This window comes from Pseudorca crassidens, chromosome 7 (genome assembly GCF_039906515.1).
Source record: "Pseudorca crassidens isolate mPseCra1 chromosome 7, mPseCra1.hap1, whole genome shotgun sequence".
Classification (NCBI taxonomy): domain Eukaryota; kingdom Metazoa; phylum Chordata; class Mammalia; order Artiodactyla; family Delphinidae; genus Pseudorca; species Pseudorca crassidens.
Genome location: NC_090302.1, coordinates 13916229 through 13941643, shown reverse-complemented (window position 1 = coordinate 13941643; position 25415 = coordinate 13916229). Strand labels below are relative to the sequence as shown.

The following is a 25415-nucleotide window of genomic DNA, read 5'->3' as shown; positions in this document are numbered from 1 at the left end:
AGAGTCTATATCTGTAGATGAGGAAGAAGGCAAATCTCTGGAACCAGAGATAAAGTTGAACTTAAGGAAACAATTCTGTCTTACACCAGGTGTCAGACCTCATTGAAGCTGCAATTGATCTTTACTGGATTGAAGTTTGGCCTTTAAAGATTTCAGTAAAGTGTTGTATACCTGTAAAGAGGCCCAAAAGAACCTTCAAAATAAAGCAAAGGAGATGAAGAAAGAGAAGGAAGACACAAACAATAAAGAGGAAGTAGTGTGGGTGAAAGAGATGGGTACAGAATCTGACTCTGAAGAGGATTCTGAGTCCATATCTGAATCCAGTAAGGAGGAGGAGAGAAAGAGGGTAAGAAGCCTCCAGAAGAAGAGCTTATAATCTCAGGCAGTGGCACTGAGGCTCTTACTAGATCTGAACAATCTGCCAAGGCCATAAATGCAGAATTGGACTTTTGGAATCTAACCTTGGAATTGAATCTGAAGAGAGTAGAAGTGCCTGAGTTGAAGTAAGAAGAGAATCCAGAAGCGGTTTCTTCCAAATAACAGTTCATCTCTTGCCATCCTTCCCCTGCTGCCCCAGCATCGCCTTCATCACGACCATCCTTATAATCACCAAATCAACAAACATTTATTGAGCATAATCTCTGTGGGATCCTGTGCTAAACTCTGGGACATCATCTCAGGATCTAAGGTAAAATGGTCATTAACAGTGGCCTTTCTTATTAATAGGTTTAAAAGATCATAGCCTTGATTTATTTTAGTGGACTTTGAATATAAAGCGTTTTTTTTTAGGATCACTCAGCCTCATTTTCTCTAACCCTGTTCTTTTCACACACGCTAAGTTTTTCAATCACAAATGGAGATTTTCTGAGTTAACCTTGTTTGGTAGTTGACATGAGACTACTTGCTCATGAAACGCTGACATGGTCTTACATTTTATAAAGCACTCTTATATTAATCTTCTCTGTTAATCCTCACTTTAAACCTATGAAGGAGGTATTAGCCCTTCCTTTACCAAAAAACCCCCAAAAAGCTCAGAGAGGTTAAGTTATTTGCCTGAGGTCACATAGCTATTGATGTAAATGATAGGACTAAGGCTACAGCTGACTTTGTTAGACACTTTGCCAGGAAGTGTATCAGGCCTTTAAGAATTTATAGTCCCAAGGAATGAGACAGACTGGTAAACAGGTAATTAAAATAAACACAGAGGCTGTGAACTGGCAGCCTGCAGGCCAATTTAGCTAACAGGTGTGTTTTGTTTCGTCTGCCCAGTTTAAAACAATTTTGAATTGGTTTTCAGCATTCCCCCCTCCTTTGTTTAAGGTACTATTTACATACAACACAATTCACCAATTTAAGTGTATAGTTGGTTGAATTTTTTACTGTTTGTGTAACCACTACCACAGTCAAACTATAGAATAGTTTCCTTGGCTTAAAATTTACTTATGGCCTTGTGTATTCAATTTCTTCCCCTGAAGTGTTGTCATTTAAAAATTAAGATATTTCACATTAAAAAGCTGGATTAAAAAATTGGAAACCCTGACAACAGTGGACTCTGCATCCCCAAAGGGCAACAGTCAGTCCTTAGCTTGCTGCTTTTAAAGATTTGTTTAATAGTTGATGTTAAATGCTGCAACAGAAGTGTGGACAAAGTGCCTTAGGGGAAAGAGAGGACTGTGGGGATTAACCTTGGGAAAGACTGCACAGAGCAGCTGGCCTGGAAAGACAAATGAGTTCACGGGGAGAGCAGTGAGGAGCCAGAGTGTGTGCTCTAAGCCAGAGAGGATTATAAGGGAGGTCCTAGGAGGAGAGAGTGATGTGTGGGGGACAGGGAAGGGAAGGCAGCCACGTGTGTGCTTCATTTATTTGGGTTTATTTGGTGGGATGGTCCTCTACAGTGGTCCCCAACTTTTTTGGCACCAGGGACCGTTTTCGTGGAAGACAGTTTTTCCAGGGACTGGGACGGGGGTGGGGGGGTAATGGTTTCGGGATGATTAAAGCGCATTCCATTTATCGTGCACTTTATTTCTATTATTATTACATCAGCTCCACCTCAGATCATCAGGCATTAGATCCCAGGCGTTGGGGACCCCTGCAAAGTGGAAGAGTTTTGTGTATGTGTATTTGTGTTTGGGCTGACGATTTTATATATCTAAGAAACTTAGGTCTTTTAATCTGTACATCTCTGGGGATTTTATGGGGTTTTTTGTATGTGTATGTTAGAATGGGAAGGGAAAATTAGTATTTTTACTTTTGCAGGGGTTGGAGGTTTGCATATGGTGCTTGGGTTGTATGTTTCCAGAAGGAGAGTTGCCCAGTGAAAAATTACTCCCTCTTTCCCCGCCCCCTCCACTATCGCCTTCCGGCCAGCCTGGCTGGGACCTGGCTGGGCAGCGTGGGGCAGGCAGCAGGTGGTAAGGGGAGAGGCAGTTCAGGCCCTTCGTGCCCGCCCGTCAGCCAGCAACTCGGCCTCAGGCCACAGTTCCAATAGTCTGTGCTGCTAAATTACCAGCGACGCCATGGACAGGCTGGGCTTACGGTGCCCTTGGCCAGGCTACCCGCGGCCCTCTGTCCTTTTATGCCTTTTGGTGAGTGTTCCACACAATGCTATGAACCCTCTCACCTCTAAACCTCCAACCTGGGGACTGAGGGAAGAACGTGCATTTCTCTTTTACTCTTCCTGGGGTTTTGAGCTGGGGGCGGGCAGGTAGTGGGTGGGCGGTAGAATCCTTGGAGGCATCACCCTGTGTCTTGGAGATTGTGGTGTGAATGTGAAGATTACCAGCCCCTCTTTATGCCCTGCCTTGTGAGGAGGAGTGACTGGGCTGTGTTTCACTGCCAGGGTCCTTGGGGTGGTGAGGGGTGTCTGCTGGTGAGTTCTCATGTAAGGGTCACATGATAGGTTCTTTCCCTCTTTCCAGTGCAGTTACCATCTCATTTTTCTGGGGGCTTTGTTTTCTCATCTCTGAAGTATGTTAAAATGTTAAGGTTGGCAGTGGCTACAGAGTCCCTACAGTGGTGCTGGTGGTCGCAGTGGGCGGGGGCTGAGTGGGGTGGGGTGCGGGGGTGGTGGAAGGGAGAGCTGTGTGGGAGGGCCACAAGCCTAGGGGTCTAGCCCAGCTCTGCTGCTCACTTTTTGGTGATTTCTTCCCCTCTCTGGCCCTTAATTAACTGGCACAAATCAGTGGCTCAACATTTTGGGGACATTTCTTGATTTTGTGTGTGTGTGTCTATGTGTGTGAGTGCAAGTCTGGATTTGCACCCAAGGAAAGTGTATAAACACAATGTCAATTTCAGAGTATTCACAGATTCCTTAAAACTAGATGGATTACAAATTTAGAACCACTGGGTGGTTTCTGAGGCCCCTTCTGCCTTAACACAGATAGTAGAGTCAACCATAATCTCTTAAAGGCTAGGCAAATACTGCAGGACGAAAAAAGAATGAAATAATTGAAAGGGTACATAAAATATTTCAAATGAATGTAAAATTAGAAAAGGTATATAGTAAAGACATAAATATGAAAATGCTATAAACTTACAGTAAATCTTTTCCTGTTATAATGTTTCTATTAGGGAATATGGTGATGTGTGTATTTTGCATTCATATAATATCACTTTTTAATATACTGTAGTCCACTTTTGGTTCTAAACCGACCTTTACATGCTTCTGATTCTTTGTTGATATGGTCCACAAACATTTCTCAAGCCCATACTCCTTGTCAGTGGGTTATAAAGTGCTGGGGATACAGAAATGTATGAGGCCAAAGAGCTCATGTCCAATGAGGGAGACATATGTAAACAACTGTCTGTATTTCAGTGTGATTGATGGTACAATAGAAGGATGTTAAGCAGCAGTCCTGACCTCTACCCACTAGATGCCAGTGGCATCTCCTCCCCAATCATGACAATCAAAATTGTCCCTAGATGTTGCCAGATGTCCCCTGGGGGGAAAAATTGCCCCAAGTTGCGAGGCGCTGGATTAAGTGAAGCTGAAATAAGCCCACTGTATCAATTCCTAGTCGTGCTCCTTGCAGTTCAGAGAGCCCAGAAAAGGAGGCAGGAGTCTTGGATTTAAGTCTTGCTTCTGTCACAGAATTTCTGTATGTTCTGCCTCAGTAACGTTATCTGTTAAATGAAGGGTTATCTTAGATAATACCTGAGGGCCCAAAGTACCTCTTAGTATTTTTTGACTATGAGTTCATACAAGAGTTTCAATACATTTTAGATGAGTTTATAGTTAATCCTATTAGCTCAGTGTTACACTGATAACTGCTGGCCAAAATGCCCTAGATCTTTCTTAGGAATGGTTTTTTTGGTTGAGGGACAGACCATTACTCCTTTTGTTCAGAGTCTGTACAGGAAGCCACCTTAGAGTCATGTAGTTGACCCCTTACAGTTTTTTAGTTTGTCCGATTCTCTGCCAAAAGCTCTGTGGGTGACCCAAAAGCCCTACTTACTTCACAAGGCTATTTTGTCTCAATATCAGCATCTTGCTGGTGTAGTAATTCACCAGTCTACAAGTTATTTCTTGAGAACCTGCTGTGTGCCGTGAACTGTCCTGGGGACACAGTGATGAGTAAACCACAGTCCCTTCCTTTATTGAATTAGTGATTATATATTGTTTTTCCTATCTTGTTTGAACCCATGGCAGCTCTGAGGCAGGCAGCACAGATGTCATAATCTCCAGTTTCTAGATAACATTTATAGAAGGCAAAGGAAGTGACTTGTTGAAGACCACAGGCAGCAGTACTGGCGCTAGGATTTAAATCCTGCTCTTTAGTGCCTTTATTTTTTTCCAATATAATCTAATTGAGTTGTCACCAAAAGCTTCATTGAAAAGCCTGGTTCTTTTCTTCTTGTGTGGTCACTGGTTTAGTTCAGAGGGCTAGTGTGTTGGATTGGAGGTGTTGGTGGAGGTAGTGGGAGGGAATGAGAAACCCACCCCAGACAGGCTTCTAGTCAAACTGAAGCTAAAGACATAAAAACGCTACTCAGGCCCTGCCAAGAAGTAGGAGCCAGGCAGGGCCGGGCAATAACGTAGGAGTGGGAGGACAGAGGTTTATTTGAGCGAGATGTGAGCCCCGGGCTGGGAGGCAGAAGCACACTCTTGTTCAGTCTTGCCTGAGTCACAGTGGGACTCCTTGCAAGTTGCCTCTATCCCTATTAATGACTCCTTTGTATTCCCCCAGCAAAGAACCCTGGAATAGAAGATGTCCTCCAGTTCTTTTCATTTCCTCTTATTTTAAAAGTTTGTCATTAAAAAAGCAAGAAAAATATATCTTGCCTGTCTTTTCCTCTCACGGTGTCACTGCCGTTTTCTTAGCTCAAGATCTTAATGTCTTTTTCCTGGAACATTGTAATGGCCTTTTGAATGGACTGCCTTCTGGTCACTCCCCATCCTCCTTCAGCTTGATCATATTATTACTCTTCTGCTTTAAAACCTGCAAAAGCACCTTATCACTTGAGTATGAACCCTATATTCCTTAGCCTGACCCCTTATAGTTCTAGCCAGTCTCATTCTCCTCCCAATCTCTTATCCACAGACTAAGACCCATGCAGACTAGATAGCTTATCTGTCCCTACATACCTCTTGAGTTTGTACATATTATCATATCTCCCTCTTTTGTAATTCTGCTTATTATTTCAGTTCCAACTTAGATAGTACCTTCTTTTCAAAGCTTTTCCTGTCTCCAATAGGTAGAGCCTTCCTCCTGGACCCTCCAGTTGTCTGTCACAGTAGTACAGGTCACATTGCTTTAGAATTAGCCTTCCTTTTCCACTAGACTCCCTGTAGCACCTGGCACATACACAACTGAACGAAGGTGAAATTAACTCCCTAAAACATCGGCAGGTGTAAGAACTTGTCATTCATAATAATCTCCATAGGATGATAGCAGTTCAGTGTATGCCAATTGGCGTTACCTCCAGCAGCAGTTTTGTGCAGTAGGAATGGATTTCAAGTTATCCAGACTCGACTCCTAATCTTGCCTTCAGTTAAAAGCTGTGTGATTTTTTTTTGGCCACACTGCATGGCTTGTGGGATCTTAGTTCCCCTACCAGGGATTGAACCCGGCAGTGAAAGTGCTGAGTCCTAACCACTGGACCGCCTGGGAATTCCCAAAGCTGTGTGATTTTGAGCAAGTTTCTTGATTTTTGAGCCTCTGTTTTTTTTTCTTTTTTTTACCATTTGTAAAATGCAGAGGCAAATAATCTAGACGTGAAAACTTTAAGCACTAAAACTCAATACAGATCCCAGGAATTATTTTGTGGATGGGAAATAGGGATGAAAATATGGTGCTCAGCTTTGGTTCCAGTCTGCTTGAGCTGGCAAATAGTGAGTTGGCCATGTCACTGCTGATCTGTGCTTCTCTTTTCCCACCGTGTAGATCCTGACTGCTTCTTTCCTGACATACCCCATGCTCAGGACCCTTAGCCAGCAGCTCCTTTCAGTTGTCACTGGCAGCTATGTCTCCGGCACTTACTCCATCGTTTTTGTCAACTGTCCCAACGAGCAGATTGCCAGAGATATTGCCAGGTATGGTGAAGGGGCTTAGGTGCTGCCCCAGGAGGCTTGGGAGCTACCAGGATGCTCCAGAGGGGCCACTTTGGGGTACTTCTCTTGCTTTTGACAACCCCATCTGTCCAGTGATGAACTACACAGCTGTCTGCTTGGGGTGATATGAGAAGCATGGCTGAATGACACTTGGATGGATCCTGCTGCTGGGCCTGAAAATGCTGAGTGGTGCATGGGGGCGTAAAAGTGATATGAGACCCAGAGAGATAGCTGGCTTGCGCAAGGTGTTAAGATAAGAGAACAGTGGAACTCTGCAAGTTGAGAATTTAAGAGTCCTAATTCCTGACCCAGCTCTCTTTTTGGAGATAGTCTTTGCTCAGTCCCAGAGGTGCCCACCATGACAAGAGGAGGAGGAGACCAATTCCAAGTATATGGCAGATTTCTAAAAGCAGCTGTGCTGTGGTGGAAAGAGCACTGGACTTGTAATCAGAACAATTTGAATCTTGGCTCTGCCGCTTGCTGTGTGACCTCGGGCAAGTTGCTTCCCTTCTCTAAGCATTAGTTTTCTGAATTATAGAATAGGATAATGCCACCTACCTCACAGGGTTGTTGAGAGGATTATATGATATATGTACAGTCCTTATTCCAGTAACTCAGATGTAGTAGATGCTCAAAAAATGTTTGTTGTATCTGAATTTCCACCCTTCACTTCTCTTTTTTTTAAATTTATTTTTCTTTTTTTGGCCGCGCCTTGAGGCTTGCAGTATCTTAGTTCCCTGAACAGGGATAGAACCCAGGGCCACGGCAGTAAAAGCGCCGAGTCCTAACCACTGGACTGCTAGGGAAGCTCCCCTGCCCTTCACTCCTTTATAGCTGCAGCTTTGAAGCGGGTTAGTGGGGCTGAGGGGTAATGGATTTGGCTCCTGGCTCCCTTTCTTGCTCTACAACTCAGCATTCTTGAGGTTTGATGATAGCTTAAGTTATAGTGTTTTATGTGTTGAATTCGGTCTTTGGGGGCACGTAGCCTCCAAACTGATGGTCACAGGTTAACTTTGCATTTGATTCCATCTTTCCTGCCCCTAACCAGAATGTCTATTTTTTCCTTATTTACATTACTTTTGGAGAACAGCTCTTGTCTAAAAGAACATGTGATTACTCCAGAAATATGACCTAGTATTGTATTTAGCAGCTAGGAATTGAAATCCCTCCTGTGCTTCTGGTATACCCAGGATCTGTGCTGAACTCTCTGGACCCCTGGATTAGCCACTCTGGGTCCTGTCAGGGAACAACTTCAGCTGACATCTGTGAGGTGTTGGGTATCAGGAGGAGAAGGATTCTAAGGCCTGGATTCTAAATACAGTAGTTGAAAGGCCAGTTCAGGTAAATGGATCAGTATCAGCTTGGAGAGGGGTCTCTATTGTCTTTGCATCCAAGGTTGCTGATGAGAGGTCAGGAATGGGGTCTCATTGCTTCATAGGTAATGCTTTTTCTCTCTGTTTTTTCTCCTAGTCTTTAGGAATTTCTCTTTGTCTTAATGTTCAAGTATTACTTTGTTAAATATAGCCTCTCTACTCTATCTGCATCACGCCTTCCTGGAACTCCTTATAGATGTTGAATTTGTTTTCTGTGACTGAACTTTATAGTTTTCTTTAGACTGAATTTTATAGTTTTCCTTTTCAAGATTTCAGATTGTTTTTAATAACCAACTGCTCTTGTTTTGTAATTGTCTGATCTTGTTTTATAAATGCAATAATCTTGCTTTATCTTTCTGTGGATAGTAATTATACTTATTTTATGCTTAATTTTCTTCCAGCTTTATTGAGATATAATTGACATATAACATTGTGTAAGTTTAAGGTATACAACATGATGATTTTATATGCGTATATATTACAAAATGATTACGACAATAAGGTTAGTTAAACATCCATCATCTCAGTTACTTTTTTGTGTGATAAGAACTCTTTAAGATCTACTCTCTTAGCGATTTTCAAGTATACATAATTATACTAATTTTAAATCTTGGTTTCAGTTATCCTTCTCATGTAAATTCTTTTTTGTTGTTGAATTTTAGTCTCTCATGGTGTTGACTTTCCTCAAATACTTTGTAATTCTTAATTGTAGCCTCTCTCATCTTCTTAGCTGTGCTTATGGGGAAGTGTAGAAACAAATGGAGGAATTGACCTTAGGTGGTACTCTGCAGTGTGCGTGTGGGGCATGTGGACATTCTACTGGCTGGGGTACCCAAGTAACTGGTCTTCTGGGCATGCACTCTCCCTTTTGTCCTCGGCTGTCGCCGGCCACTAGGACAGTGTTTTGCCTTTTGTCCAAAATTCCCATGCTCACTGCTCTGCCTGTATCAAACATCCCATTACTGTTGCCTGGGCCATGGGAGATTTAGGGGGTCTACCTGCTCCTGCTGTGGCATTCCAACTATTTACCTTGATGGTTGCCTCCAAGTTCTTGCCTGCTCTGGTTCCCATTACATCTAGATTTCAAACTGTTGCTTTCATTTTCTCTTCCCCACCTCCTGCCCCAAGTTCAAAAGGGCACATTTATTTACAAAGGAACAGTATAAATGTAATAAGGAATAAAGGAAATAAAATAATAGGCATACATATTTACATAGCAGATGTAGGCAAAACTTACTAAGAAGATTCTTGAAATACTTTTACAATCTAGGATTCAACAGTTAAAATCAGTTTCTAAGAATAATTTATCACCTCAAGAAGAATTTTTAGGATGGTCAACTTATATGATTCAAACTATGGCTATGTTAGTGAAAAAATTATAATTTTATATTCTTCAAAATTCTCCAGGTTGCTGGAGGCCAAGAAAACCAGATCACTGCCAATGTTTAAAAGATTCAAAGGCTCTTAAGTTAGGAAGTCCCCCTACATGCTCCCATGCATGTCTCAGGGCTGCCTTTTTTCTTTAGGGCCTCCTCCTAGTTGCTAGTACATAAAGCGTTCTTACTGTGCTCTGGCACGGTGAAGAAATGTTTTGTTGTTTCTGGTGTGGGGTGTAAAAGGGAGGTTGCAGTGTGTGTGCAGCCCACCAGCTGAGCTGGAAGTCTCAACTGGAGTCCTGAGTGGTGTGGCAGTGGAGCTCTCCCCTCAGCTGTTCTGTTCAGTATTTTTTGTTAATGATTTGGGTAGAAGAGAGGCAAATAGGTTCGCTTCCAGGATTTGTAGAAGGAGAGTAAGTGGGTACATGGTGGGGAGGGCCCCACAAATGTTAGCCGGCAGGAACCCCAGCTCTGCCTGCGGAACTAGTGCTGGGACCAGGTCTTTCAGCTCCAGTTTAGTGCTCTTTCTTCTTTAGTGCTCTTTAGCGTTCAGTCTGCTGCCTCTCAGTTCTGGTTCAGTCCCATTCTTGTTCCTGGCCGTGTTCTTAGAGCTCTTCATTGACAGATACATTCTATACTGGAAAAATCTCTTATTGGGGCTAGGGTGAAAACCTGAATGTTGAACCAGGAGACCTGGATTCTAGTTTCCTTTTTGCTGCCAACACCACATATGACCTTAGACAAGTCTTCCTTCTCTGGGCTTTGATTTCATACGTAGGGAGAGGGAATTGGATTAGGCCAGGGTCACAGACAAAGATATCACAAGCAGGCAACTTAAATGAGTGAAGTGGGCTGGGGTGTCGCGCTGAAGAATAACTGTAGTTAGCAACCCTTACTCGTCCCAGGTGTTGAGAGGGAGAACAGTGGAAACTGACCCGAGAAGCATATGTCATGCCTAGAGGGAGTAGCCCCTGCTTAGCTCTAGCTAAATCTGACCTTGTAGGACTACAGGTCCAAAATGTTATAAGATTCATTTTTTGGTGAGAAGCTAGGTAATGTGTATTTTTTTTAATGTGAAATACCCTGATAGTAAATATTGGTAGCAAAATCAAGATTTTTTTAAAATGCCGTGAGAGCCAAACCATGTATCTGGTCTGTGAGCCTCTAGTCTGTGAACTTTGCAGTTTCTAGAGACCCCAGAAGCTCTGTCTTCTGCTTTACTCACATGAGCATGAGGGCTTGAGCTTTCCGTCTGTGACTCACTGCTGGGCTTTAGTGTGTGTGTTTGTTTTTTATTTGTTTGGCCACAGGAGCTTTTTGAATAACACAGCCCTCCATAACTTTACAGTCTTTTACCCAAGGACAGGTTGCTGTGATTACTCAGGAGTTGACACTACCAAAGAGATTGGAGGCCCGTGAGGCAATGGATTATTTTTTTCTAGAGGTTTAACTCACTCCCTCTGTTTGCATGCCACCTTCAGAACCAGTGAAGTGTAATTTCTCAGCAGATCATTTGATTGAGTGAGTGAGACTTGCAGACGTTGCTTAAATTTGTGCCGTGTGCCTCTCCTTACAGTCAGATTTATTTAGCACCTGGAACTTTCCAAGGGAATGAGGGTGGTGGTAATACCACATTAAAGTGGAGCCTTAAATAGAGCACTGTTCAGCCTGGAACTCAGGGGAAGAGAAAGTAGGTCAGTTCTCTTGGCAGCAGTCAAGAGAAGGAGAGATCAGTAAGCAGGGCTCAGACTAGGGTTATCTGGCAGGGGCCACACACCTCAGAGAACTGAGACCAGGCCCCCTTGGCTGACTGAGACCTGAGAGGGGGTTGTCAGGGCCTGCCTGATTCCGAGGGCTTGAGGTTTGATACTTGGGGACACTTCTTTGCATCGATGACTTGGTGGTGCTTTTGTTTCTATGACACTTGTACTAGTTCAGGCACTTTTTATTGTGTTCACCAGGGCTCTGCACAGGAATCAGACTATCAGAGCAGGAATTCCAACCTGTGGTCTGTCAAAGAAAGTTTTTAGAGGTCTGCAAAGGTGATGATAATTGTGCTCTTAGGGTTGTGGTAGGAACCTTCACAAAAATAAAAAGTGAAAAGAGCCTGTATTTGCCAAAGACAGACATAAGATAGGATGCCTTTTTTTGCTTTCCCTTGGAGTTATATCAGTTCCATGTGGTCACATGATATCTACAGACCAGAAACCCTGTCAGCCTAGTACATATCCGAGAGAGAAAAGGAGAAGAAGGTGACATAATAAAAGGTTTTTTGGTGGTGAAAAGAGTTGGAAACCACCGACTGAACCAGTCCTCTGATTGTACAGCAGGAGTCAGGTTGAGTGAGGGGGTCGTGCCTGTCTTGGATAGGTGCTCAAATACTTATTTCTGGAATGAAAGAAAGAGCTTGCATAAGGTCACACAGCCATCCTACTGCAGGGCTGGATTGGAATCCAGGTCTTTTTGTTCTCCGTCCATTGCTAATAAATTCCCATTCCCCAAGCAGACTAGGCCTGTCCTTTAAAACTGCCTTCCCATAGCTGCTTCCCTACTTCTCTCCCCACCCAGGGAAGGACTTATAAACAACTCTGTCTTCAGAGGTTCTGTGCACAGTAGTTACGAAACATGTTGGTTTGAGTTGGGAGGGGCACTCTAAATGGTTATCTATTTAGAATTAGGTTTCCTGAGTAGTTCCCAGGAACTGCTGGACACTTGCCCCAGTAACTGTCACTCTCTCTTTGCTTTAGGGCTATACTGGATAAGAAGCTGACTGCCTCTGTGAACATCCTGCCTAAGGCATACTCACTGTGAGTTTTGCTGTGGCCAGTGGAAGGGTGTGGGAGTGCTAGGTCAGGTCCTGCCTGGTGGAAAGAGCACTGAACTAATGGGGAATTGTCAAAGAACAACTCAAAGGCATTTAATTAATCAATAGTTCACTGTCAATGTCTATTCGGAGGAAATCAACCAGTGGGTTTATGTCATTCAACAAAAGCAAAAACAGGCTGTGTTTAGAGAAGGGAGAAAAAAATCTACAGTTTAGGAACAGTGAATCTTGTGTGCACATTCTCTGCTTAAATCAATTAGCTTGCTTTTAGCAAAGAAGTCAAACTGGGCATTCCATCCCTGAGTAAGCCAACTAGGGATATCAAAGATTATAATTTCCATTACTTTTGGATTCTCTGGAAAACTTTGAGAGTTTAGCATATGCGACAGGCTGTTTCTGTGTATTGTCTGCCTTTCATTTCATCAGCTCCTTTACTTAAGCCTGGTCTGCACCATTTCCCTCATCAAAATATGTCAGTATCCCAGTACTGGCTGTGCAGGATTTGTCTTGTGCCTTAATCTCTCTGATCAGCCTGTTTCTCATCTCCTTCCTCCCCTGATGAGCAAGAGGGAGGGAGGGAGGGAGGGAGGGAGAGAAATAACGTCTACTCTAAAGGTCAGCACAGAAAAGTGCTATATAATGAAAGCTTTCCCCTGCCCAGCAGTGTCATTCCCTCAGTGGCGCACATCACCTATAGCTATGGTTCCCAAATTAGGCTATGCTTTAGATTCCTGAGCTCCCTCCTGGATCTACTCAATCAGTCTCCCTGAGGATGGGCCTTGAATCTGAATTTTTAAGAGGTTATGTAAGTGATTCACATAAAGCCAGCCTGGGAGCTACTGCTTTGGAGCTAGAACAGAATTTTAGCTACTGTTTCCCCTCATGTGTTCATCCTTCCTTGTAATTCATCCTTTTACCACAGCTCTGTGAGATGAGGCCAGTGGCCTAAGTGATCTTAGATTTGCCCTGGGTTAGCATAGGCATTCGCAGGCCGAATTTCTTTCCCTTCCCATGATGCTGTTCTTGTACTCTTTTCTAAACATTGTCACTGACTTTGTTTTTAACTTTTGGACCTGTTTCCATATTTTATAAGGCTTACTTCTTCCCTGAATCTTCCTGTGCTTTTTCATTTACCCATTGGTGGGCACTCAGCCTTGAGAGTCAGTGATACAGATAGCACCAGTCCAAAGGATGGGGAGGTGCCTGGAAGCCAAGAGTATGGGATGAGCATTGAAAAAGCTGGAGATGGCCAGTTTAGAGGAGAGAACATATAGGAGTTTCTGTAGGGCTGTCCTGAGGTGGTTCTTCATGTGGAAGTTGGAGAAAACAATTGGGTGGCAAACGTTGGCACACCATAAGAAAAACCATCTCACGTGAAAACCTTTCAGGAGATGGTGAGCCCCTCACCTCCAGGAAAGTTAAGGCAGGTGCTAGAAGCATGCATTAGAATGTTTAGACTAGATGACCTGTAGGGCCTTGGCCAACTCTAGGCTTTTTTATATGGGCTTGGAAAGATTTTAAAGTTTCCCCCTTAGTAAGTCACCTAATTGGGCCAGGCTTATTTCACTGAACTCATCTTGTAAGCATGATAATTTTTTTTGTTGTTATTCTCTTCTCCAGATACTATTGGAATGGAGAAATAGAAGAAGCCACTGAAATCCTGCTGGTAAGTGAGGATAGGGGGATGCGGCCTTGATAGGGAAAGAGAGCACAGTTCCAATTAAAAATTAGCGGAGATCAATTAACTGAGGTTCTTGCCCCACATAAGATGCCCTAGGTTCATTTGTAAGCTACTAACAGGGCCTGGGGACCCGGAGGAATCTGTCTCCTAAACAGCCAGATGAATGAGCAGCTGCAGAGCTGGGGCTGAGCTCCTGAAGCAGTGATTTTTTTTTTTTTCTTTTACAGTTAATAAAGACAAAGACTTCCAAGGTCCGTATGCTATCCAGCTACATCAGGTAATAGTGCAATCTCTTCCCATCCGGGACATGCTGGGAACTAAGTGAAATGAGCTTGAGAAGTAGGATACCTAGAGCTTAGTCACCAGCCTCCCATGTGACTCTGGGTATGGCTCTGTCCCTCAGACTCTCCATCTGTAAAGTGAGTGAGTTTTAAACCAGCGGTTCTCAAAATTTTGGTCTCAGGATCCCTTTACACTTTTAAAAATTATTAAGTACCCAAAAGACCTTTGTTTATGTGGGTTATATCAAAGTTTACTGTATTAGAAATTAAAGCTGAGAAATTTTTAAAATATGTATTTTTAGTTCATTTAAATTAACAGTAATAGAACAATTACATATTAACATAAATACAGGCATACCTCAGACAGCTTTGGTTCCAGACCACCACAATAAAGTGAATCATATGATTTTTTTTTTTGGTTTCCCAGTGTATATAAAAGTTATGTTTAACCTATACTGCAGCGTATTAAGTGTGTTAATAGCCTTATGTCTAAAAAAACAATGTACATACCTTAATTTAAAAATACAAAACAAAAAACAATTATAGTAACATCAAAGATCACTGATGACATCACCATAACAAATATAATGATCATGAAAAAGTTTGAAATTTTGCAAGAATTAGCAAAATGTGAGACAGAGACACAAAGTGAGCAAATGTAGCATCAATAGACTTGCTTGATGCAGGGTCGCCACAAACCTTCAATTTCTAAAAAAACACAGTATCTGTAATAAAGCGTAGTGCAATAAAACAAGGTATGCTAGTAATGTATCTTTATGGAAAGTAACCATATTTTCCAAAAAACAAAAAAGTGAGAAGAATGGCATCATTTTCCATTTTTGCAAAATCTGGCTTAATAAGAGAGCTGCATCTTTAAGTGTTGGGACACTTTTAAGCTCATGATGATAAATTCAGGTTTTCCAAACTTCTGATTTTTGCTTAAAAACATGATTTTTTTTTAATTTACAATATTGTGTTTAATTTCTGCTGTAGAGCAAAGTGACTCATTTATATATATGTATATATATATATATTCTTTTTCATATTCTTTTGCATTATGGTTTATCAAAGGATAGGGAATATAGTTCCCTGTGCTATTCAGTAGGACCTTGTTTACCCATCCTGTATATAATAGTTTGCATCTGCTAATCCCAGACTCCCAGTCCTTCCCTCCCCAACCCCCAAAACATGAATTTTTAAATTGGCATTAAATGATATAAATTGTCTTCGTTTGAGTGATGGGCCCACTTTGTTCATATTTGATAAAATGTCTACCTAATACTCAAACCTGAGTAACCTTAATTTGTAAAACTGACAAATGATGGTTACTCAGGCTTAAAAGTAAAAATGGTATTCTTTGGGAAAAGTCTAGTTTAGCTTGTGTCTCAGTCAGACAAGTTTAAGACAACATTGAACTTAGGTATATAGCAGAAGTGCTTTATGTATGCTTCCCATTCTGTCACACAGAATATTAAAAAGGCACACTCAAGGGTCAAACTTTAATAAAAATAGTAATTTTTACCACATTATCAAGAATGTTCTTAAGTGAATTTGACTTTTTTAAAATGCAAGTATTGTGGTGGTGAAGAATACAGTGAGAGCTAGTACAGTTTGGTGCCGTTGTCTTGATGCATGCTAAGGTGCCACCAGTTTTACCCATCATTGCTTTTGTACCATCAGTGAAATGTCAACATAAATGAAAAGAAATAACAGTATTATTATGAAAATAGTTTTGGCCTCATGGACCTCCTGAAAGAGGCTTGGAGTTCCCCAGGGGTCAGTGGACTCCACTTGAGAACCACTGGTGTAAATCCTTATTTATCATTCAGAGTGTAGTTTTGTAATAATTGGCATCACCTGGAAGCTTGCCATAAATGCAGAATCTCACACTCACCCCAAACCTACTGAATCAAACTACAGTTTAACAAGATCCCCAGGTGATTCCTATGCACAGTAAAAGCTTGAGATTCTCTGGTCTAAACCAGTGATTTTTGATGTTGGCTACATATTATAATCACATGGAGACTTTCTCAAATTACCAATTTGGGCTCCACCTCAGATTCTGACCTAATTCATCTGGAATGGGGATCAAATATGGTGTTCTTCAAAGCACCCAGGTTGACTCTTCTTGCAGCCAGGATGCAAGTCACCTGTCTGGATGATAAAACCCTTTCCTTTCACATCTTAGGGAACCAGGCAGGATTCTATGGTTATATGGCTATGCTGGGTCTCAGATCTATTGGTAGAGAAGGCCCTTATGTTACTGCCTTAGCGCAGGTGTGGAAATAGGGCATCTTTGGTAGAACCAGTGCTGTTGAGAAATTACAGCCTGACTGGTGAAAGACAGCTTCAGGGTTAAGACAGTGAACCCCAGAGCTTGACCTCCAGCGTCAAATCCTGCCTCCTCCACTTGCTGGTTGTAGCATAAGTGCATGCAAATTACTTTCTGTGCCTCAGTTGCCCCATCTATAAAATGGGGACTATACTAGTACCTTGGGTTGTTATGCATATTGGAAAGAATTTATGTCAAGTATACGCATGAATTGCTGTATCAGTGACAGCTCTTACTACTAAAGTGTTATTAAAATGCCTTATACTGGGGGCTTCCCTGGTGACACAGTGGTTGAGAGTCCGCCTGCCGATGCAGGGGATACGGGTTCATGCCCTGGGAGGATTCCATGTGCCGCGGAGCGGCTGGGCCCATGAGCCATGGCCGCTGAGCCTGCGCGTCTGGAGCCTGTGCTCCGCAACGGGAGAAGCCACGACAGTGAGAGGCCTGCGTACCGCAAAAAAAAAAAAAAAAAAAGTCTTATGCTGAATGCTATTCAGACCTACATACACTGAATTCTGTGTGTCTGCTTATAAAAACACATACACTGGTCTAGGTATCCGTGAAATAAGAAAATTCATTTTTCTCAGGCATTAGATAAAATTACCCAGCTTACTGCTAATGTTTAAGCACCTATACATACACATGTTGTGATTTAGTAAACATTCTATCTCATGAGAACTTTACAGTGCCTAATTCAGCAAAAAAGCAGCAGAGGATCATTACTCCTGTGTGACAGATGGGACCAGGGCCCAAGGCCTTACGTTTTTTCCGTTTGGAAAGTGAAGAGAACTGGCATTTTGTGCCAGGACTAGGTGAGGACTAGGTGAAAGAAATGGGGAAAAGGGAGAGATTGCTGTGGGTTTGGATGGTCAAGGAGGATCCCTGGGGAAAAGTCAGTGGTTGAGTTGAGCCTTGAGGAACAGAGAGGCTTTTGATTTATCAGCAGGAACAGGGAGAACTTCCTAGGTGGAGAAGAGAATACAGAGGTACAGGGGAAGGGGGAGTTGTTTGCGGAAGGCACAGTGATGAGTGAAGGATAGTAATAAAAACAGTAGCTAACATTTACTGAATGCATACAGCGCCAGTGTACCAGGTATGTGCCTTATATACCTTGTCTCATGTAATCCTCAGCAGTCCAGTCACATAGGTACTATTTTTATCCCCTCTTTTGCAGGGCCTTTAGGGAAATTAAGTGATTTGTCCGTGCTTACATAGCTAGTAAGTGGCAGGCTTAGAATTTGAACCCATGTCTGTGAGACTCTAAAGCCATCTGGCCTAACTCATCACTTGGTGACAGATGGGTAACAGGCATAGGAGTGGTGGGCTGTGGGGCTGGAGCAGTGGGCTGCAGGCATATTGCAGAGGGCCTCAAGTGAGGCTGCCCAGTTGGGTTTTATTGCATAGGCTGACTAATCCTGGTCACTCACAGAGCTCCGCTTTCTTTCCAAAGGTTGGTGCATCCTTTTGAAATCCCAGAGGTCTTCAGTCTTCCCATGGACCAAGGAGATGTGCACTATTTAAAGTGGCTGGAGGAGGGCATGGAGGAGGAATGAGTGGGGGCTTCTTGTGCCTCCTGCTGGCTGACTCTAACCTTCATCAGCTGTTCTCTGGGGGAGGGGAGGCTTCTCTCTGCCCCCTCGCATCTCTGGATTCCATGCTTTTGTCAGCACAGAGGAGTTAAGTAACTTGTGGAGGGTGAAGGTCCAAGGCTTCTGAGGCTGGAAGACGACGCTGGGCCAGTCAGGCCAAGCAAGAACCCCGTGGATCTTGTCTCTGAGTGCATCATGTGTAGAGGTGGCTGGGGGTGGGAGGGCGAGGGTGACTGTGTATGGGGACCAAGGGGAGGCAGCAGTGAGGGTGAGGTTTGTCATCTACGTTCACTGAGCCTATATTGAGTGCCTAGTATGTTATTACTCTCCTGCCTCTCATGAGGAATGGACCTGTTGACCTGTCACCCAGAAGTGTGTGGGGTGAATGCCACCTTCTAGGGGAACTGGAAGTGCTTTATCCAAAAGCAAGAATTGCTAATGGTGGAATTTCAGGGACAAGCAGGATTTTATTTCTTCTAGCTAAAGATGGTGTTTGTTATTCCTGAGTCCTGAGGAAGTGGGACTGGAAGTGGGCTTCCTGAGTGCACGTAGGACTAGGGAGTATTAGGGCCTAGACATAGCCTCACGGATTGGGAGTAGGTCTTGACTCTTTCCTAGCCTGAAGGGCCAGACGTCAGAAGGTTCTGGTGCCCTGCTCAGTGGAGACATGGGTTCTGAGCCCACCATAGTAACCTCTCCACTTGAGCATTGAAACTGAGCATCCTGAAGGAGGAAGAACCCAGGGGGACTGCTAGACAAGTGTTTTTCAGACTTGCTCCACAGAACCCCAGGGGTTCACAGAAGGTATCCTGGGGGCTACTCATACTTCAACCAGTGCAACTGTGCTTTTATTATTTTTATGTATTGAGCTAAGTTTCTGTTGTTAAAAGTTTGTAAACCAGTGGCCTAAGCCAGTCTCCATTTTATAGGAAAGGAAACTGAACTGCAGTGAGGTCCAGAAAGTGGGTGGCAATGCTGAGTTACAGACGGGATAGCTAAGGCTGCTCACTCTGTCTGGTGCTCTCCTAAACCTGTTCCACAGGTGTCTTCTCCACGGGGAAGATCCCTGTGGGGTGAGAAGAGACACCTGATCTAGGCTGCTTCCATGGCTCTGTCACAAGGTGACTCCGCTCTGGGGACACCATGGGCAGTTTGGGTGGGAGTCCACAGACATCTGCGGTATCCTAGGTCTTCCTTCTCAAGAGGGAAGGGTGTGTGGGAAGGGTTTTGCCAGCCTCTGGTTCTGACACCTTCTGTGCTTCTTGGACCTTAGTTCCTCCAGATATAAAATGAGGGAGGATCTGCAAGGACCCTTTCATGAAGACCATGTAGCGACTTCAGGCTGAGCCCCTTCCAAAGGTCCACAGGATCCTGTTTGTGATAGTGGGGAGTTTGGTGGGCTGCCTCAGGAGAAGAAAGAAAATGTTAATGGTGATGTCCTTTTTTTTTATGACAGATGTTTCTGGTGCATGTGAAAATCTTGTGTAAAGTAAACCCTACCGAAAATGTACTGGGGACCCCAAATGGACTGTCCGTATTGCTTTCACGATAAAGTCAATTTCTTGGTCTGGATTTCAAGGCCCTTCGGAGCCTTGCCTCAACTCAATTTTCCGTCCTCACCTACTCTGGCATGTGGGTGCTCCAGTGTGCTGTGCTGTTACTCCTGTGTTCAGGCCATCCCCTCCGCCTGATCACCCTTCTGCGTGAGTGCTTAAGAAGCCTTGGCAAGGCCTGGCACCCCTGGTTGGAAGGAATCTCTCCTGCCTTGATGTCCTGTTATCCTTGTGTGTCACAGTCAGTCTCCTGTTTCTAGACTGTGAGCTGCTCGAGGTGAGGGATATGTTTGAATCCATTTGGTCTCTTGCACTGGGTTTGGCAGATAATTTCCTGAATTGATGTTTCAAGGACTTGAATAGCTAAAGCTTTCTCTATGGTCCACAATTACTTCCTAATTTATGGAGTTGGCAAAAATCCAACTTTTTTTCCTTCAAATTTTTTTAGGTGGGACTAATTCCAAAGGAGGTTTTTCTTTCTATCTCTGGCCTTCATTAGTTCATTTTCTGTGCTGACTGTGCATTGAAAACTGTTTCTTGGTGGCCTTCCTTTGTGACAGTGTCACAGCTGACTATAGGCAATAGGAGAAGACAGGGACAAGACACCAGCTGTCTCTGCCAGGTACTGCCCTAGGTTCTTAACATTATTTTATCCTTACAAGTCAATGTTATCCTCATTTTGCAGTTGAAACCTGAGGTCGGAGAGCAGGAGACACTTAAAGTAAATGGCAGAACTAGGCTCCTAACCCAAGTCTCTGATTCTAAATCTGATGCTGTTACTGCCTCTTTCAAAGAGGTTGGATGTATCCCTTTGTAGGCCAAAGATCCAGAGAACCTGCTGTAGCCAACTCTAAAGGAAGAGTTATTCGCTCCAAAAACATCTGTGTGGTAGTTGGTGTTGATATATTGCATTACTTCTCCCCACAGATCTGGATGTTGGTGATAATATCTTCAGTTCTGCAGATGAGGGAACGGATTTAGAGGAGTTTAATGGTTGGGGTCTGTGTGACTCCAGCTTACATGGTTTGGCCACTATACCACATTGTCCTCCCAGATGATGCTGTGGGAGCTGGGGCTAGGACCTTCATCAGGGTTTCCACGCGGGAATTCCTTCCCAGCATTTCTCAGGAAACTTATGTTTTTTGATCCCAGAATCCCTGGGAGAGGAGAGTCAGTTGAGGAAATGTGAAAAAGTATTAAAGTTTTATCCGTGAACACTAAAGCTTAAAAGCATAGAGACGTTGCTGGTTTGAGGGACTCCAGCTTCATCAAATAAAAAACTAGAGCAAGAAATGCTAACATAGAGTTGAAGACTAAGAGAACCAGGACAGGAGCATGTAGAAGAGAGATGGTTTCCACCGAGTCAGTCTTGCCTGTGATTGTTGGCACGTCATAAGAGTGTGTGTCTAGCCCTGTCTGCCGCAAACTGTGAGTTATTCTTGCAAATAAGTTTATACATGTAGTGTACTTTATACAAATCCTATGAGCAGTGTTCCAAGAAATAAGCTTTGGAATCAAAATAAATTCTTAATTTGGCAATTTTGACACATGATTCTATATACTCTTAACCTTGTTAGGATATTTGAATGTTACGTTATTTGAATACTATCCAATAATGTTCCCTGGTGTTTTCCAGTGTTTAAGTATTCCCTAGAGGCTGTAGTTTTCTCTAAATTCTACTAAGCTTACTATTCCTATTTGTTAATTTTTTTTTTTTTTTTTTAGATATCTGTAATAACGGGGAAAGTATGAAGAATGTTTGCAGTATTTTAAGAATAAGTTATGATTTGGGGAATTTTTGAGAATTCTGATTTCTTGCTCCTAAATTCTAAACGTAGATAGATATGTGTTGTAAATTTGTGAACACTAACGTAGACCACACAGGAACAGCAGGGACTCCCCAGCCTGGGGAGACCACTCACCTCAGGAGGGTGTATAGGGCTCTTCACTGTAGAACTTGGACTAGAGCCCAGATCTCTGGATGCTTGGTGCCGTTCACTTTTTATTCCATTACACTGATTTCAGCCCAGAGAATAATCCCATCCTCTACCCCGCCCTAGCTCCAACTGTGGTTTTGTTCCAAGGGCAGTTATAAAGTTGCAGCAGAAAGAGTGGTAGGAAAAAGCGGGAGCCGTAGTTAAAGAAGATTTTTAAGGGCAGACATTAACACTTGGGGTTTAACATGCTACACTAACCTCTGAAAACAGAGTTCAGTTGAACTCATAGCCTTCAGTTCCCTGTAGCTTTTTCCTATCCCTTCATGCTGCCTCTTTTTCTCTCTCCAAACTACCCCGATTTAGAGAAGTTTATTTAAGGTGGTAATCCATCACATTTGTATGTGAGAGGGCTCCCTCAGTATCTGCGGTGCTGAATACAGCAGGGATTCTCCCAGGCATGTGAAGGGTGAGGAACTGGAGCAAAGGAACCTGACAAAGTGGTGCAGGTTCCAACCAGCAGAGCCAGGCCAGGAATGCACTTCAGATTTCTACAACTGTGTGCTTGCAAACTCTGAACGAAGTTTTACAGTGCCTGTACTTAAGCATCTTCATAGGGTCACATTCTAAACTCAGTCCCCAGCTTTCACTTCTCTGTGGCCCTCAGCAAATGTTTTTTGCCCCCATGGGTCAGGTACTCACAGAAAAAAGGTTCCACATCCTTCTGGTGGCAAAGGTGAGAATATTGCTGAGAGAATGTGGTGGTGGTAGGAGTGGCACGGTGGCCAGAGAGGATGGGGTCTCACCATTCCTCTTCACCTTCCAGGAAACCAGAGCTAATTCCTCCTGGTACCCAACAGCTGATATTTCACTAGGGGAATGACAGGCAGTTTTTCAAAGTGAGCCTTTAAATTGTAAATCAGACACATTAATTATAATTTTAATATAACAAATGTTATTAAAAGCAGCAATTCAAAACCATAAATCTTTTAGAAGGTGCACAGGGTTATGATAAGGTCAGTTGGCAGTAATGCAGCTATTTTCAGGTATGAATGAAATGCTGGGGTGTGGAGTCAGTGTGACCTTGCCAGGCCTTACACTGACCTCCAGGTGAGGAAGACACTGTCTCCCCCCGTCCTCCTCTTCAAGGCCAGAGCCTCTGGAGCTTGAGTGGAGGAGGTGCAGGTCCACTGACAGGCTGTGTTCATCCTGCACTTTCTCAGGAGCCTGGAAGGCAGGCCTGGGAGGCTGCTGTGTTCTCTGGAGCCAGGCAGGAGGCACCCGGTTAGGTCTGGCCCCGTACTTCAGGCGGTTGGGGGCTGCCTTCTCAGCTCCCCTTCCACCTGGCCCCAGTTGCGGGCTTCAGTGGCAGCAGCTGTGGAGCTGAGAAGGGAGAGAACTGGGCCCAACCAGCTTGCTCCTGCCTGGACCATGCTGGGAAGCAGAAGGAAGTGGGTGGGCTGTGTACAGGAGGTGAGGTCCCAGTTGAAAGGCACTGTTGGGGCTGAGGTTTGAGGCAAGGGGCATCTGAACTCTCTCAGGGACCCCCCTGAATGCCCACAGATGGGGAGGGGTCAGCCTAATGGAAAAACCAGCTCCAGGCCTGCTGCTCTCAGCTCACTGTTCACCCCCTTCACCTTGCAGCCGGCAGCCTCCAAAACCCAGCCGAGCTGGAGGCCACAGCAGCAGTTGGCAAGGATGGTCCCCCTCAGGTAACACCCCTCGCCCCAGTCAAGGCACTTCTTTCCAATCAAGTGAGTCAGTTTCTAATACCTCTGGAAGCAGCAAAAATGAGGGGTCTCCTCCCCCTCCCATTTTTGGTCTCCCTCCAGGTTGGTCTGAGTTTTAATGTTGGTTCTAAGAACTCTATGTATATTCCCACTGACAAAGGCTTCCCTTTGAGGGGACTTAATGACTCAGGCCCTTTAAAAAAATCCCAACCTGCCCCAAAAGTGATTGTCAATTTCAGAACGGGGCAGGGGATAAGGAAGAGGGTATGAGTCCCCCGTGCCTCCCTCTAGGGTCGCAGCTGGTTCACGGGCAGGTGCTGGATGTTCACACTGAGTTGCAGCACGTGGCCCCCAGAAGAGAGCCAAGGAAAAGCCAAGGGCAGGAGCCACGCTGGCACCCTAAGGAATGTGTGGCTGTGTGTGTGGTGTGTACACCTGGAGGCCGGGCTCTGTGTGTGTGTGTGTGTACACCTGGAGGCCGGTGTGTGTGTGTGTGTGTGTACACCTGGAGGCCGGGGTGTGTGTGTGTGTGTGTGTGTGTACACCTGGAGGCCGGGGTGTGTGTGTGTGTGTGTGTACACCTGGAGGCCGGGGTGTGTGTGTGTGTGTGTGTGTGTGTGTACACCTGGAGGCCGGTGTGTGTGTGTGTGTGTACACCTGGAGGCCGGTGTGTGTGTGTGTGTGTGTGTGTACACCTGGAGGCCGGGGTGTGTGTGTGTGTGTGTGTGTGTACACCTGGAGGCCGGGGTGTGTGTGTGTGTGTGTGTGTGTGTGTGTGTGTGTGTACACCTGGAGGCCGGTGTGTGTGTGTGTGTGTACACCTGGAGGCCGGGGTGTGTGTGTGTGTGTGTGTGTACACCTGGAGGCCGGGGTGTGTGTGTGTGTGTGTGTGTGTGTGTGTGTGTGTGTGTACACCTGGAGGCCGGGGCCCGTGTGTGTGCCTGGAGGTGAAAGCACACATGCAGATGGAAGCTTCTGCGTGGGGGGGTGAGTCTGGGGGTGGGAGGCAGAGGAGACAGTCTGAGGTGTAGCAGGACACGGCTTCCTTTCCTCCAGCCTCAGGTTTGCGAGGCCAGGCCCAGCTCCATGGTAACAGAGAGGGATGTGGCCAGGGGAGGGAACACGGGTCTCAGAAGCTGACGCCTGCAGCCTGCACTCTGGGCCTTAATAACTGCGCTCTGGTGCTGGTGCCTTCGGAAGCAGAGGCCGAGTCTCCTCACGCCTCAGATCCTGAGGGTCCCAGGGCCTCTGCCACACGGGCTTTCCAGAGGCATTCTCTCTCCCACCTTCACCACCTCTTCCCAAGGGCAGAAGGAGAGGCAGGAAAGTGAGAGGGAAAGGCTCCTCAAGGCATCCTCTTACCCACCTTCACCCAGTCTTTCTCAAAGGTTTCTGTTCTCATGATGTGGTCCCTGGGATGGGTCAGGTGTAAGGATGTCCAGTGGAGGGTTGGGTGTGTAAACACACACACCCAAAAGGGGAAGGAAAGGTAAAGGGACGCACTGGGGACAAAGACTCGGGCCTCAGGAACAGCCCACAGAGCCAGCAGGACACTAATTCAGAGGAACAGGTAAACAGTTTGAGGGAGTGTGTGGAGACACTGAGAAGTAGCCAGCGGGACCTCAGAGACACAGGCAAAGAGGTGGTGAGCCTGAGGGGGCCGGAGAGCAGAACGGGCACAGTGGAGGCACAGCCCTGGCAGGCAGGCGGGCAGGCAGGGCTCTGGCCAGGCACTTGCAGCTCCGTCTTGCTTCCCTCCCCCACCCCAGCCTGGAGAGAACTGGGGAGCCTGTGGCTTCCGCTGTCTCTCCTTTGGTTTCCAGGACTGCTGGCATCCTTTAGGGGCTGGTCAGTAAGGGGTAGTCCCTTCCCACTCCACCAGGTACTGAACCTTGCCCTCAGGCGTGACCCTCCGAGCCAGCACCTGGTACTTCTCCCCACAGGCTAACCGCCCGGCTGCGCCAAAATAGTTGGTGATGGATGACTTGAGGTGGGACAAGGACGAGTCATCTTCACTGATGCTCTCGAACGTGTGGCTGTCGATGCCCTCGTCGGGCCGCTCAGGGCCTGAGGCCCCCTCTGCGCTGCTGTCGGAGGGGCAGCGTCCACCCAGTTCGGCCGCCCGCCGCTTTGCCCGCAGTGGCATGTACGCTTTGGCTGCCAGCTTCCTCTTGCGGCTGCCCACTGTCCGT

At 45.0% G+C, this 25415-nt stretch overlaps 2 protein-coding genes across 15 annotated transcripts in view; one reads left to right on the top strand and one right to left on the bottom strand.

Moving 5' to 3' along the window:
* Nucleotides 1–701: 701 nt before the first annotated feature.
* LOC137227504 (protein CutA homolog) lies at nt 702–19578 on the top strand. 5 transcript variants are annotated; one of them, XR_010944875.1, is made up of 7 exons: nt 702–2585; nt 6384–6532; nt 12047–12106; nt 13744–13789; nt 14032–14055; nt 17094–17229; nt 17868–19578. XR_010944875.1 is itself a non-coding variant. In XM_067743504.1 (7 exons), exons 1-6 carry the CDS (start codon nt 2517–2519, stop codon nt 17227–17229), a joined length of 474 nt encoding a protein of 157 aa, XP_067599605.1. In that variant the 5' UTR covers nt 702–2516; the 3' UTR covers nt 17868–19578. The 5 variants fall into 5 exon arrangements, 4 of the variants coding, with proteins under 4 accessions (XP_067599605.1, XP_067599602.1, XP_067599606.1 ...); XM_067743504.1 differs by having other exon boundaries at nt 17104–17229; XM_067743501.1 differs by having other exon boundaries at nt 704–2585; nt 14032–14081.
* The window catches only part of PHF19 (PHD finger protein 19), a 29032-nt gene continuing 17980 nt past the window's right edge, over nt 14364–25415 (bottom strand). For 6 of the 10 annotated variants that reach the window (XM_067743481.1, XM_067743478.1, XM_067743483.1 and 3 more), the window contains one exon: nt 22413–25415. In XM_067743481.1, the coding sequence (XP_067599582.1) occupies nt 25073–25415 (343 nt within the window). In that variant the 3' untranslated portion in view covers nt 22413–25072. The other 4 variants (XR_010944870.1, XR_010944871.1, XR_010944872.1 and 1 more) reach the window with 4 other exon arrangements.

Coding starts and splice junctions, on each gene's coding strand:
- LOC137227504 (XM_067743501.1), top strand. CDS start 2,517: ATGGACAGGCTGGGCTTACGGTGCCCTTGGCCAGGCTACCCGCGGCCC. Junction 2,586..6,383: donor CTGTCCTTTTATGCCTTTTG/GTGAGTGTTCCA, acceptor CCCACCGTGTAG/ATCCTGACTGCTTCTTTCCT. Junction 13,790..14,031: donor AAGCCACTGAAATCCTGCTG/GTAAGTGAGGAT, acceptor TTTCTTTTACAG/TTAATAAAGACAAAGACTTC.